The sequence below is a fragment of the Orbicella faveolata genome, unplaced genomic scaffold (assembly GCF_042242905.1).
Source record: "Orbicella faveolata isolate gen_17 unplaced genomic scaffold, um_ofav_v1 contig_24, whole genome shotgun sequence".
NCBI lineage: Eukaryota > Metazoa > Cnidaria > Anthozoa > Scleractinia > Merulinidae > Orbicella > Orbicella faveolata.
Window position 1 is genome coordinate 14,178,260 of NW_028301552.1, and position 15,034 is coordinate 14,193,293.

Consider the following 15,034-nt stretch of genomic DNA (forward strand, 5'->3'; position numbering starts at 1 on the left):
AAAAACACAAAAGTTTTGCAACGCCAAAACGGGCACGGACCCAAAACAATTCCTGTAGACGTGAATGTCATTAATTCAAAATCGATGAATTCGGCTACCCATACCCATACAGCGAGATTTCCAGTTTCGAAGACATGAAAGTCCCTTTAAAGTTCATTTAAAACTTGTTCATAGTTATCCGCAGTGCGGTTTTTTATATGTTGTTTTCAGAAGGCATGTGACATAAAACCGAAAGACGACATCATTGCTTCTAGGCCATAATTACCCTCCTTCTTATCGCTTAAAGCGAGGATTTCACGGTTCGGCGCATGTCTCTACATCAAAATACTTTTTCTTCGCTTCTTATCAATGTTATCGCTTTAAAATCCCCACTCAGATGTTGTTCAGTAATCACCTGCTATAGCTAGTCGTGGCAGAATGATGTGTGACCAAAATTCTCGGAAGATTTCAGTAGACTTTCTAGTTGACTTATTTTATGGTTGATGATTTTACGGCTATTTGCATGCGAAATTAGGTAACTTGCTTACGATTGGTTCATAAACAATGAAAAAGTGGGCCTGTGCCAAAAAGAGTGCACAGGCGAATAAATAATACAGACATGCGCCGAACCGTGAAGTCCTCTTCTTTGTAATTTTTATTCCTTGCCATTTCAAGCTCAGTCTCTAAGGGTGTGCTTTGGTTCTAAAAACGGAAATTCGCCAGCTTGAAACTACCACGTACACCTCGCCATCTTTGTTTTGAGATATAGCTTTCTACTAATATACCCCCATCGAATATGCAACTAGCCAGACACATTAGGGGCCAAGAAAGCTCTGGAAAGTAGCAAGGAGGCAATTTATTTGTCTAATTTAGGGCTACTTGCCTCATGTACCCACCAAAACGTTCATATGATCTCTCACCCATCCCTAGCCCGTGAGCAGGCTCTTATACACGGTGACTGCCACTCCATAGGCAAAACACGAGAACCTTTGACATGAATCCCGCCAAGTTTTCTTAAATTCATACGTGAACACAGACTTCTGTTTACATTAGCTCAGAGTTCATTACTTCATGGCCACTTCACACTTTAGGATCTGCTTGAAAAAGCCGAAACACAGGAGCCAAAAGCTCGCTAATTGCGCTCGGCTAATTGCGCTTGCAGAACGCAGTTCATAATCTTGCGTTTCCTGTGGTTTCAAGGGTGATTTCTTCAGTTTGAAACTTGAGACTGGTGATCAGGAGACTTTTAACTACTTCTGCCTGCATGTTCAAAGACGCTTCTCCTGATTCTTTTACATCATTCTCACGTTTAGACTGTTCACAGCCTCAGTCTATTTTTCATCTCACGCGAAACAAAAGGCGAGCGAAGCGAGCGTGAAGCACGCGGGGGTGGGGGCGTCCAGTTCTCTGGCGATTCTATCCGCGCGTTCCACGATTGACTCATCGTCTCTTGGCGCTGAACATACAATGATCACAATGACAAAGGATAGAACAAATTACATGTACCTCATACCGTGTCGCACGATATTTTTACGGGTTCTACTGTTTTGCGGTCTTTCCACGATCCTCAAAAAAACAAAGTCCCCGCAATTAAGCCTATGTCACGGCATTTTTACAGACTCGTCTATTTTTGGGCTTCTTTTCCTGCGAAATAGGTCAGTTCCGGACCCCCGGTCTACATGAGATTGCATAGGCAAGAAAGAAAATGGCGTCCTAGGGTGGACATGTCCACATAATAAAATAAAATAATAAAATACGCTAATTCCCTATCTATTTTCCTGTTTTCAGGATTGGTTACTGAGGTTAACGTTCCCGGGGGTCTGAATCCGCGGTAAATTCAAACTGAGAATAGATCAGTCTGTGAAAACGCCGAGACAGGAATATGGGGCAGTTACACGCTCGCAGTGACGGGCTCCTGACATACAAACCTCACATTTATAATCTTGTTCAATCTATTTATTTAAAACGTCGCTTTAAATAAAGCAATTAAATTGTTAATGTTACAATACAGGTGTAAGTGAAGCCTTGGAGACGACTGGCTCATAGCTGCCGGAGCTTATCCCGGTTTCTGTAGCACCAAGCGGCTTGGAGTGTTTCTACTCCCCCTGGATAGGTTGCTAGTCCATCGCAGGCCACTCCCCCACAATTTGTTAGGTTTCCCCAATAATTCGCCGGTCCCCATTTATTCTCCTGGGTGGAGAGAGGCACTGTGAGAGCTAAGTATCTTGCCGAAGAACACAACACAGTGTCCCCGGCCATGGCTACAACCGGACCGCTCGATCCGGGGACGAGCGCACTAACCATGAGGCCACCGCGCCTCCACGGAACTATAGGAGTAGCTGCTATAAAATTCACAGAAAATGATCGTCTGCTGGTGCTATCATATCAGTCACACTGCCAGACGTAATTGTAATAGAGTGACTGATTACTGCGTACAGTGAAACCTGTATTGAGCGGACACCCTTGGGACATTTACTAGTATCCGCTTAATAAAGGGTGTCCGCTCTAAACAGGTTCTAATATATTGTGCAATAATAGTTAATTATTAAACCTTTTTTTAACACAGTGTAAGATCAAAGACTGCTCATAGCACAACGTCCAGTCAGTGAATGCATCAATCTGGAATAATCTACTTAGCTTTAAAATGACATCGCTGAACAATGTTAGAAAAATCCGAGTTGAGCTTTTAGAGGTAAATAGCCCTTGAAGTGTCCGCTTATCGGCAGGTTTTGTTCCAAAAAAAAAAAATGGCTTAATATTGGTTTCCGCGTCCGCTTTACAGAGATGTCCGCTGAACGCAGGTTTATTTTATAATAAATGTGGGAAGAAAATTTAGGGACTCAAGCTGATGTCCACTTAATAGATAGTGTCCGCTAGATATGGGGTCTTCTTAATCCAGGGGGGACTCCCATAGCAAAAAGAACTGAGATGCTCGTCGGAAATTTTGAAAAGAACCCCTAAGAGGCCTGGGTACCAAGATCCTGTTTTGTGGGCTTGGCTTGAAAGTTTTTTCACTCCTAAGAGGTACAATTCTTATACAACACATTATCTCCAGTATATGGTTTCCGCTCAATACCCTAAAAGGTACCGTAAAAGGTACCGTAAAAGGTACCGTAAAAGGTACCGTAAAAGGTACCGTAAAAGCTTCTGCTGTGGACCTTATGAGGCTGAGCACCCTAACAAGCACCAAGGCCGCGTTTTTAAACCCTAAAATGTACAACGAGGAGCCCCGTCCTCTTTTTTTTTTTTTTTTTTTTTTTTTTTCCAAATACAACGCGACTGTCTGAAAATTGCCAAAATTGACACCCAGCTCCAAAAGCCAGTCTTTCACAATCGCAAAAATTAGTTCCCGCAAAATACAAAAAATCGCCCATCCGCAAAATTAAACTCCCGCAAAACATTTCGTGCCACACGGTAAGCTCTTATCTCTCATATATCCCAGAGAGCTATATCCAGATCTCTCTCGGTCAGTTCACCGCACGGCCGTCTGTTAACCATTGGTAATAAGTTACCTCAACTAAGATCAACAGCTTGTCCCGCTTGTGAATTTTGGTAACCCTACCTTTCCTGTTTCACAGGGAGGTAGTCGTAAATCATCTGCTGCGAAGGTAGGCTCATTGAGAGCAGAACATAAGCCCGATCTTCTATTCTCAACATGAACCTAAGTTGCAGCGTGTTGCTTGGTCTTGCGTTGGTCAGCGCTATATCAATAGTCCGTTCTTCCTCTGCCGAAGGCACACCGACTCGTTTCGTCACAGATGAACTGCCTGATCAACACAGCCGAACAAGCATACGTTTTAGCAAGCATGGTAACTTCATGCCATCTGTTGCGAATGGCTACGTTGGAACAGTGATCTACAGCGATAGCGTGCACGTGTCTGGGGTCTATAGTGGCAGAGCTTACCCCAAGAAGTACCCCATTTACCCGATAAATTTGTATCAGCACGCTCATCGAGCGCGAATCCCTTCCACGGCTTCCATCAATTTCAAAATCAGTGGCATCAAAGGAGAATCCTCGTACGCGCTGGACGTGAGCGAGGGAGTGTTCTACAAATGGTTCAAGGCCGTGAATTTGACCGTGGAGCAAAGGATCTACGCGCACAGGACCAGAAAGAATCTCTTGGTTGTGGAAATCACTGCCAAGAATGATGCGAACAGGAATTTCTCGATGAGCCTTATTCCAAACATGGGATATATTACAAGGGACATTCATTTCTTCATGACCGAATCCTACCGAAGTGAAGCACTCGCCGCCACTGGCTTGGTATGTTTATCTCTAATAAGCATAAGCACAAGTGAAAACCGCCACGACATAAACATAAGCAGAAGCAGAAACATAAGAAGAACGAACCCACTCATTTGTCTTGTGCAGTTTTCACTAGTAACGCGCTCGACATAAGCATAAGCATAAGCACAAGAAAAACGAACAGTTCCGTTTTTCTTGTGCTTATGCTTATGCTTATGTCGAGCGCGTTACTAGTGAAAACTGCACGAGACAAATAAGTGGGTTCGTTCTTCTTATGTTTCTGCTTATGCTTATGTTTATGTCGTGGCTGTTTTCACTTGTGCTTATGCTTATGCTTGTGCTTGTGCTTATGCTCTAGTGAAAACCAGCCTTAATAGTTTTGTTTTCATGTAACAAAAAATAATATCTCGGTTGGAAAAATGCGAAAATGTGACCGGTTCATGGCACGGTTGACAAACAAATCCATTGACTATTGTTTAATGTTGATCTATTTCTGGCACTTGTAGACGTGACAGAGCAGTGCAGGCAACACAATGTACAAACGATTCTATTGTTCAATGTAGATTTTATTTTGCTTTGCATGTGAGATCATCTTTCGGATTTCCTGAGATAACTACAAAGCCGGCTTCTTGCCATTAGAGTTTCCTTTCCCTTTGTTTCATCCCGAAAAATATTCATTTATCACAGATTGACACAAAATACATGAGGATAAGGCCTTGTCTCTTTCCATGTAGCCCACTGCGCGGACTCTCTTTGGGCTTGTCACGCTTGTCACGCAATCTTCTCCCTCACGAACGTGATTGCGTGACGAGCCTAGAGAGGGTCTTCATAAAGGTATTTTCCAATCTAGTCTGCTACTCGGTCTTGCTCCGGCCTGGTGAAGGGTTATCTTACCCGCTTGTCACAGTCATGTCACGGTCCATGTCAGCGTGACGTGCAGTTCTAAAACGTGAGGCTGTGTAACAGCTTAGAAAACGCCCTTGCGCGAAAACAGGGCCAAACAGAAAACCAGTTTCAATTTTTTTTCTTTCTCTTTGATCAGGTAAACCAGACAGAAGAATATGGAAGTATGCGCCCAAACGTGGCCATTGTATGGAAGTACTCAGATTCCAATAATCCTCTAACCATCAAAGCCAGCCCAAAGGAGCAGACCTGGTACTACATCACTTCAATAGCGACAAACCTGGACACGAAGTTCAACCCGCTCGTTGAAGCTCTGAATCAATGGGACGAAGCTATGCTGTGAGTTTTGTAGATCAGTCACGTCGTTTAGTTTTTTGAATTTTTTGAAGTTAACAGCTATTTTCTGTCTATCAGTCAAACACAAAAGACAGAAATCTCTTCCTGTGTGTTATGTTTAGAGCGTTTCAAGATTGAGATTAAATGATCTTATTAAGAACATGCGTTTAACCCTTTTAGCTCTAACTTGTCGGGGATTTTTCCAATTTAATCAATAGACCACCTATATGGATATATGATAAACCATTGAAAGCTATCAACAAACGATGGTTTCAAAAGAGAGACCGAAACGTCCAAAAAAGTCAAAATCTTCAATATATTATGTATATCCATAAATTATATGTTATTTCGCAGCTCTTAATGAATCGTTAATAACGAGCCCAACATTATTGTAGAAAAAAGGTCCAAAACTTTCAGGGGTGGTGAACTCTATCATGTGTAAGAGGGTTCACAATTTTATACTTTCGTGAGCAGATCTTAACAACAGAAGACCATTTTGGTGTGAAAATTTCATTAAAAGCGGATGAACCCACCAGTGACGTCAAAAGTACATAAGGGCTCTCCCACAGTGAAAGGGTAAGGATAGAAACTTCGAGCAGAATTAGAGCAAAACCGGAAAACGAAGAATGCAATTTATTACTTATTTTCTTCGAGCTTTTACTTAGCGAAAGCGTCTAACAATCTAAATCGACTGTTTCCTAGTAAAGAACTCGGTACCAAGAAATCCTCAGTTAACTGACCGGCGAGGTGGTGAAAGGGGAAGAAACCAGTGGCGGGCGGATGGTTAATTGTGTTGTCATTGATTCCACCTAGCTTTGGAGGACTGCTAGAAACGTTGGCTTGATGTTCAATTTTTCTTTGCTAGCGTGAAAGAAAAGCTGCTTACAGAGCACAAAGCGGCTTGGAAAGAAATATGGGACACTGGTCGGATAGACATTGAAGGTGATCTAGAGATGGCACAGGCAGTGTATGGTAGTATGTACTACATTCTAAGCTCCACCCGACATGATTGGCCGTACGGATTAAGCCCCGGGGGTCTACCGGGTGGCGAGGAGTACATGGGGCATACATTCTGGGATCAGGATATTTGGATGTACCCCCCTCTAGTCCTGCTTCATCCAGACTTGGCCAGAAGTTCCATGAGATATCGTAAGAACAGGTTGCCGGCTGCGCGCAGAATCGCCAAGGAGTATGGATATAAAGGTAAAAAAAAAAAATCCTGACAATTTTTGCGCAAAATGTCTACCCATCTATCCGTTCATTTTGTCTGTCCATTATTTATCCATCCATCCATCCATCCATTTATCCAGCCATGAGCCTGTCTGTCTGTTTGTCTGTCTGTCTGTCTATGATTTGCTAACCAGATTAAAGAAAGAAGGTTAACTAAAAATGGTTTTGGGTAAGCTAGACTTATACTATCAGCACCAGGAAAAAGGTTCCAGAAGATTAAGCTATTAATCATAAGTAACTTATGTTGTGTGTAATATTTTCTGTACGGAATTTATGTGCGTCAAATTTCAGTTTTGTTCAATTCTTTCATCACGTTTTGTTTCTCTGTTTGCCTAGGAAGTAACTATAGTGCTAGATGCATGGATAAATAGTGTAAGATTTGCAACCTAAGTGTTATCCTGTCAACAAAATGTCATACACAGTCCTTTTTTCTTCAATCAGGTGCTATGTTTCCCTGGGAGAGTTCCTATACTGGCCTGGAGACTTCCCCTGGGGAAAAGTACGGTAAAAATCAGAATCACATTACCGGTGACGTCGCGTTTGCAGCCAAGATGCTCTGGGAGGCTACCAAGGATTTCTACTGGTTGCGGGAAGTTGGTTACCCGCTTGCGTACCAGACCGCGGAGTACTGGGCAAGCCGTGTAGAATATGATGCTGAGAACGACAGATACGTCATCAATGACGTCATGCCGCCAGATGAGTATCACTATCCGGTCAACAATTCATTTTTCACTAACGTTGTGGCTAAGATAAATCTTCTCTTTGCCAAAGAAGCCGCCGATATCTTGGGCAAAGAGGTTCCAGAATTGTGGTCAACGATTGCGGAAAAAATGTTCATTCCTTTCGACAGTCACTATAAATACCATCCGGAGTTTGACGGCTACGACCGAACAGTGTGGGTCAAACAAGCAGATGTGATACTGACAGGCTTTCCGTTGATGTATGACATGGACAAGCAGGTAAACATCATGGGTAAATGTTTGTCTGTCTTAGCAACATTATATCTTCTCTCGCCGGAGACCTCAGTGTGAAAATTTGCTATTGAGAATTCATCAACCTATCAGAGAGTCGTCACGGATCTCGGTAGAGCTACGTCATCTGTCGGGTTAAAACTCGCAAGTACCTTTAAGGGGGGTTCAGTTGCCCCAAAATTCCGGTAACAGGTTATGGCTTGAAACATCAAAGGATTCCCACCTGTGAGCCAAACACCTCTGTTCTGCTGCTGGCATTCAAGATGTATTCTCTGATTAACAAGTAGATTCCATGATGACGTGCGTCTGCTCAGAAATTGATCACAGATGACGTCAAAATGTGGTAAGAACATTTTGACGTCTTCAGTGGCCAATTACTGAACAGTGTTATGTAATAAAGAGAAAAAAATGTCAATGAGCTCATCTATGCGTCTGCCTTCCGATTGATCACAACCAAGAGCCAATCAAAATGCGAGAGTAATTCGACATATTCTATAATATGTGACTTGCAACTGGTTAAGGCATTTTTTGTTTGATCATGAGAGATCTAAAAGTTAGTGTTTCTTTGATGTATTTGTGTACTTTGTCTGTATTAAGGTGTCAAATGTCTCAACAGAATACTACTTTCTATTTTGTGTTCCTTCAGGTTCGCTTGAATGACTTAGCATTTTACGAGAATCGCACAGATCCTAGCGGCCCTGCCATGACACATGCTATGTTTGCTATTGGCTGGCTGGAAGCTGGTAAAAAACAGAAAGCAGAAAAGTCCTTCTTGAAGAACTATGCTAACATCCAAGGTCCTTTTAAGGTATTCCATTACTTTTGTCTCTAACAAGTCCTAATTTGTAGTTTTAGAAGAGAAGAGACTGAACACTAGAAGCGAGTACCCTGCGAGACAGACGTTCCCTTCTCCTCCTACCTGATGAGAGGAGAGGGCACCTCTGCTCGCAACCGCTCGATTGTTTCATCAGCCGCCGACCACAACTGGGGACAGCATGTTCTTAAATGGAGCCAATTTTGGTCTAATTTGTCTGTTCCTTTGTCACTCGTTGTGAAATTTACGAAATTTCTTTAGTTTCTCTTAGGCCCCGTTCACAGTACGCCGGAGGATTTCGAAAACGGAGTTTTCACTCTGAAAACGCATTAAATGTTTTCCGTCCACACTGCGCCGGAGGAATTTATAAACGCAACAATCAGCGGTCATTTTGGATTTGTGTTTGAGGAAAACTCGGCCAGGGAAATCACGTGATGATTGTACGTGACGCCATCGTTTTCTAAATGTTTTCCGTCCACACGAAAACGAAAAGCCGGCGTTTTCAAATTCCTCCGGTTTGAAAAGCGTTTTCGAAACGCTCCGTTTTCGTGGCCTTAAATCTGCGTTCGATTGCCTCAATCATTTTCACCCGAAGCTTTGGATTCCACAGCTTCGTTTTCGATTCAAACGTTTCTGTTAAAACAATTCAACTAATGTAAACCGTATTGGTTTGTAGATACAATCCACGAAAGAATTTTTTTTGTTAGTAACTGTCTGACTGTTACTTTGGGGATAGTGGTTTCTTTGAGCACGCAGCGGACAATACCGTGTGAACGAATTTCCTTCTATCCTTGTAGAGAAGTGATGATAACAATAGTTTTTCATTTGTGCAACAGTTACAGTATTTCTAAAATGATGCTACCCACTGTCTGCCACTTCTGAAATCTTACTGGCTGGCGTTTACCCGCCAACAAACTAGTAAGTTAACGTGATAAATAAAATGGCAATGCTGTCAGAGATCGCAGATTTGTTACCGTAAAATTCCGGTAATACTCCTCCCTCGTTAAAAGGCCCCCCTGGAACCCCTTCCCCTTGTCTATAAACCCACCGAAAACTCCTTAAGAAGTTGCATAAGCCCAGGGCTCTAACCGGAATTTTACTGCATTTCAGGCCCGATTTTACCTTTTGTAAGTATTCCGCTGCTCTGCTTGATTGTAGGCTCTAGAGGACGTTAGAATGTAACTCAAACGTTAATTTTTCAAATTTGAACATTTTGCAGGTATGGTCCGAGAGGAGGTACGGCTATGGTGCAGTGAATTTCATTACTGGAGCTGGAGGCTTCTTGCAAGCTGTTCTCTACGGTTATGGCGGCTTCCGATTAAAAGACGATGGCCTCCACTTCAAGTCCACCCTCCCTTCCAGGGTAACGAAGTTAACCCTGAACATACACTATCTGGGATGCTCGCTAAAGTTTGAGGTACACGTCAGGGGGATAACCTGCACGCTGGTGTCTAACGGCCCCATATCACCTGATCTGGAGGTGGTGAGAGGAAGACACGTGTACGCTTTGAAAAGGGGCGAGCCTGTTACCCTGAAAACAAAGCAAGGAGTGGTGCGCAAGCGCGTGAGTACAGTACAATCTGAAATGCCACAGGGCGTGAAAGGATGTCATCGTAATTTGTAAACAAGATCTCATTTACTAAACGCATGCGTATACCGCAAGCCTCCTGTCCACCCAAACAGGAAGTGTCCATTGAAGTCTGGAGGGAACGAGTCTACTTCGGAACCTGTTCGCTTATGGGAAGGGTCCGTGTGCATCAGGCAGGTATATCGGATTAGGAGCACTCTGCATGAAAGTGAGCGTACTGTAAGCCATTCTTACGTTTTGCGCTCGCTTAACTCAAAATTTTCTTCTATCTCCAGAGCAAAGAAAAACTATTATAAACATCTTTGGAACCTACTTTTCTTATTTACTATTATTTCGAGCTCCTCTCCTCTCAAGTGCCCAAAGATTTTTGACTTCGCGTTATGAAAATTATTAGCAACAGAAAATCTGTTAGTATTCCTGATGTTTGCTGGTGGGATTTGAGTGTCCAACTCAACTACCAATTGACAAAGTGCCGATGATTCGGAGTGGTAGAAACGAGAAAATGTTTGTCTTCTCGTCAGATTTCGTCTAGCTATTGCAGAATGGCTTAACTGACAGCTTTTTGATAAGCTTTGAAGACAGGTTGTCTTGATTCGTTTAAAGATTCATTGCCACTTAAGACTGCTGTATCGATAGAGGTTAGTTCTCTGATGAAGTCATTTTATTTTTCTATCTTAACAGGTAGGGAGGAAATAGCTTAACCGTGCCCCTCAGTCGCAAAGATGGGATCTGCGATGAGTAGACTCCTCACTCCTTAAGGGCGCAAACTGTTCTCTTGTTGTGCAGATTTGAGACTGCGCAGAATCATTTTATTAAAACATGTAATCACGATCTGTGACTGTTTGGCTCAACATACACACGCTCGTTTTCAAATACATCACAGGAGAATCCTTGAGCTGTAGGTTTATTTTATCTGCGTATGTAAATGGAGAGGACCCATTTTAGGACAACTGATTAGCTCCTGGACTGTGAATTCTTCATTAATTTAACAAATAATTCATCACAGAGCAGTGACAAGAACGGACAGACGTACATGTGCTCATACTTTCAAATGAAAACCAGTCTTTTTCATTGATCGGCATAATGAAATTTTACATTTCTTCTCGGAAGCCTTCTAAAGAACAAAAACAAACAAACAAACAAACAAACTCGGGAATTGGCAACTTACAGCCGTAACTGAAATGAACACTCTGCAACCACATAATCATGCACTTTCCCTACACCCCTAAGTTTGCTTCTGATCACCACTGTTAGAAAACCATTTCAGGAAAAGTGTTTTCTTTTTTATATTAGCGGTTCAATAACAGCCTTCACCTTGTTTTTCCTAAAGGCATGTGTCTCTTCATTTATTTCCCTCCTTGCCGAAATATAAATTTATTTCACCAAGAGGATAAATTGTTCTTTCTTAATAGGCCATTTCTGAGTTACGTTTTGCCTCTGAGTCAAAACGAGTCTCCGTGCGAAACCGGTCATATGAAAATATGTTCCGCCTACAGGTTCATTTTGATGCAAATAAAACTCATTTTCATTTGAATGGTTTTGCAGAAGGACTCGTTTTGAAACAAAAACTCAAGGTAACTCGGAAATGGCCTGTTTTATCTCCTAGATATTCTCCCCCTCCCGTCCCCTCCCCTCTACTTCACTTCCCTCTCCTCTACTTTCCTCGTTATTTTGCGTCTATTTGTAATACATGAGTTGTTTTCATCGGATTAATCACTCGCTCCTTTTTCACAACCGTGACTTCGCTGTCGGGTGAATGGAATTTCACAACATAACCTGGAGCCTTTGAAAACACTCCATGCAAACCATCCACATTGATGCTATATCCTTGATTGCTTGACTGTGATAGCAAGTTAGTGCTCCTTGATGGGCCAATGTAGGAAGGCCCGTAGATTGAAGCTGTGGGGCTGAAAAACAAAGTGGTCTTGACTGGAACTCGAGCAATGCCCAAAGTTTGTGGTACATAGAACTGAGGGAGCAAGGCTGCATTTTGACCAAGTATATTTGGATAACTCAACCGTAATCTCTGAAGCATTTTTTGTCTTAGTCGAGCAGAGAACGCCCTTAACCTATTCAGGGCCTCAAGATGTCGTTCTCGATCGATCATGGCGGGAGTTTGATCCTCATTTCCGCCATAGATCCGCATTAATTCTTGGCTCATTACATCTGATATTTCGTAAGGTGTAATCTTATGATTTTTATCTTCTGCGAGCTTCTTTAACGAATGTGAGGGTTGCTCGTCATCTTCACTGCTATGATTGGGTTTTCTCCCACCTTCATCTTCTGCATTCTTGTCCTCGTCTTCATCATTGTCATCATTGTCATCATTGTCATCATCCGGCGGTAATGGTATATCATGCTCTTCTTTATGCCCTTTTTCGCTTCCTGTGTCTTCGTCATGTTTGTCTTCGTCATCTGAAACACGATCGCCTCCTTCGCGCACGTGACCTGGGACAGAATCACCCTCGTTTTCACGATCATCAGAGTCGTCCGTGATTGGTTCATCCGAATCCGAATCCGGGTCGGCTTTAGTCGTCATGATCCCTAGCAACATCTTATCTTTTAGTTTATCTCTAGTGACTGCGTCCTCATCGTCAAGAACCTCATCAGAATCTCGTGGTCCGTCAATCGGAAGCTTAACCAAGGTTGCTTGTCGGGCACGTTCAATTCTAAAATGTCGCGTTGCTAAAGGGCTTTGCGTTGGTGACTGCAAAGTGACCTTAACCGGCAACTTTTTCCTTGTAAACCTGTCTTTTGTAGTTGGTTCTTTAAACTTGTTTTTGAATTTGTCAGTCTTGCTTACGAACGCCTGTTTTTCCTTGCTAGTCTCCTTGGTGATTAGTTTTTCTTTCAGTCTGTGTCTGGCTAAATGTTCTTTGACTTCGCTCAGCAATGTCTCCTTGCTTATTTTCTTAAAACTTCCCTGCTTCACTAGTTTCTTCAGATGATGGTGTCCTGAGAAAAGAACAACATTGCTTTGCATCAGGATTGGCTTAGGGCTTGGCTCAATTCCTGGCTTCTGATTGAATGCATCTTGAACCTCTTAAGGAGTTATCAGGTGTGGGGAAACCACAATAAACATTCATGCATGAATTTCACTGGTCCTCAATGACCATGAAAATCTCGAAAGAACGATTTACCTAATGTTACAAGAGATATGACTTTAAACATTTAAACGTTTCACTGTCCAGTCAATTTTTTTTTTTTTTTTTTTTTTAAACTGTGTTTTCTTCTTTCCTATACAGTGTACGTAGATTTACAAGCTGCCAACGTGCATCATCATGAAAATTAATGGACCTGGTTTTTCCGAGTCTGGGAAACCTAAACAAAGCGAATGCATTTTTAATACATCTTTCTGTTTGACTTCTCGTTGATTGTTTAGCAGTTGTCAAAGTTTGACATCGTGGATGGGACTGGCTCCCTATAGCTAAGATATCAATGAAATGGAAATAATATAATTATCTAGGAGACACGAAGGAGCTCTCATCCACTCGTTTAGAAGGTGTTAAGTTCGTGCGTCGAGATCGAATGAGAATTTAAAGTGTTAGTTTTTGTGTAGAGAGGAAAACCCGCTAATCCGGGAAAAAAATCCTCGGGGCAAGACAAGAGCCAAACTCACCACGCGTTCAAGTCGAGTAAAACACAAGTCTTAACTATCAAATTGTAATGTTGGAAACTGGGTTCATAAATATTGATCATACTAAAAAGGCTGCAACAAGCTCAAGTGGGACTTTTAAAAAAGCTTAGCTTTTGTGAGTTTTCCCTTTATGTTTTAACACTACAACTGGGTTTTTGTTGTAAACTACATGTAGAAATAACAGTAATCTTAGTTAATCCTTACTATGTGTGGTTTGTGATATTAGGTCACCTTTCTTCGAATTCGCTCCCAGTTCTTTGGACGCGCAAAGAGAAACCAAAACAACCATAAGAAGAGGAGGCAGTTGCATGGAGAATTTCTGTTCTTGCCGGCGGCGCCACGATGTTTAATTTGGAAGAGAACGCGATAGAAATGACATCGCGCTAGGAATACTGTATGCAAGTTTGATTGTATGGCACTTCAGACGAGACAAAAAACACTTGAATTGGGCAGATGTGTTGACGGTCACCAGCAGTCATGAAACGCTACCTGCTGTGCGTAAATAGCTCAGAGCGAATTTTGAACAAGCAGAAAATGGAATTAACTAGTTTCGGGGTTGGAACATAAAGTGAATTTGTATTTAGCAGAACGTTTTCCTCCCTTTACCAGCGGTTTTCATTTGAGCCGAGTGTCGAAAAGAAATTGGTTTTGCACTACCTCGTGATACGGTTGGCTTAAACATTCGCGCCACTTTTAATCCACTATGACTCGCTCACACTCGTTTTCCCGCACTTCGCTTCAGGTACATGGCTTAGGGTGCGTTTCTTTAAAATCCAAGATTGGATTCTTAAATCCGAAAACGGATTTTGCGTTTCTTTACTAAACTGATAAATCCAAGATCACTCGGATGATTGTGCATCAAAGGAACCGAAGAATCCTTACCCAGTTTCGATTCCTCGGTTCCTTTGATGCACAATCATCCGAGTGATCTTGGATTGATCTGTTTAGTAAAGAAAGGCAAAATCCGTTTCTGGATTTTAGAATCCAATCTTGCATTTTCTTTAAGAAACGCACCCTAATTTAGTTCTAGTTTCAATTGGTTCATTGGATCGTCTGTATCCTTTGAGATTGGCTAGAATGATTACTTTGGTTTTGGGTTTATGACACTCGATTGAAAACCGTTCCAGCTACATTGAGAAACATGACTTTGTTCAGCTTTCGTATCTTTGTCAATTCAAAAAAATCAACGTGATCCTACACCATATTCAAGATCCATATTAAGCCCATTCCTAGCCAGCAAACACTGGCTGTCGCTTGGCAACGTAAAACGTGGCGCGGGTACCAGAAAAGAGACTTTCCCCATTCTTGCTCTCCTCAAGACGAGACCAAA

At 42.2% G+C, this 15,034-nt stretch overlaps 2 protein-coding genes across 3 annotated transcripts; one reads left to right on the forward strand and one right to left on the reverse strand.

The window, feature by feature from the left end:
• The first annotated feature begins 3,097 nt into the window (after positions 1–3,097).
• LOC110064539 (protein-glucosylgalactosylhydroxylysine glucosidase-like) lies at positions 3,098–10,898 on the forward strand. Its single transcript, XM_020771604.2, has 7 exons — positions 3,098–4,243; positions 5,268–5,467; positions 6,330–6,667; positions 7,136–7,653; positions 8,312–8,473; positions 9,699–10,043; positions 10,749–10,898. The coding sequence occupies exons 1-7, from the start codon at positions 3,635–3,637 to the stop codon at positions 10,761–10,763; spliced, it is 2,187 nt and encodes a 728-aa protein (XP_020627263.2). The 5' UTR covers positions 3,098–3,634; the 3' UTR covers positions 10,764–10,898.
• A 57-nt stretch (positions 10,899–10,955) lies between these two features.
• On the reverse strand, positions 10,956–14,142 carry LOC110064294 (uncharacterized). 2 transcript variants are annotated; one of them, XM_089291858.1, is made up of 2 exons: positions 13,936–14,142; positions 10,956–13,022 (listed from the first exon to the last, which is right to left on the reverse strand). In XM_089291858.1, exons 1-2 carry the CDS (start codon positions 14,012–14,014, stop codon positions 11,734–11,736), a joined length of 1,368 nt encoding a protein of 455 aa, XP_089147984.1. In that variant the 5' UTR covers positions 14,015–14,142; the 3' UTR covers positions 10,956–11,733. The 2 variants fall into 2 exon arrangements, with proteins under 2 accessions (XP_089147984.1, XP_020626994.2); XM_020771335.2 differs by having other exon boundaries at positions 13,909–14,142.
• Between the last annotated feature and the right edge of the window lie 892 nt (positions 14,143–15,034).

Bases quoted from the DNA above. Each gene is read 5' to 3' on its own strand.
- LOC110064294 (XM_020771335.2), bottom strand. From the start codon at position 14,014: ATGCAACTGCCTCCTCTTCTTATGGTTGTTTTGGTTTCTCTTTGCGCG. The intron at 13,023-13,908 runs GTAAGGATTAAC...TTCTTTTCTCAG, and splicing joins AATATCACAAACCACACATA to GACACCATCATCTGAAGAAA.
- LOC110064539 (XM_020771604.2), top strand. From the start codon at position 3,635: ATGAACCTAAGTTGCAGCGTGTTGCTTGGTCTTGCGTTGGTCAGCGCT. The intron at 5,468-6,329 runs GTGAGTTTTGTA...TTTCTTTGCTAG, and splicing joins CAATGGGACGAAGCTATGCT to CGTGAAAGAAAAGCTGCTTA. The intron at 8,474-9,698 runs GTATTCCATTAC...AACATTTTGCAG, and splicing joins ACATCCAAGGTCCTTTTAAG to GTATGGTCCGAGAGGAGGTA.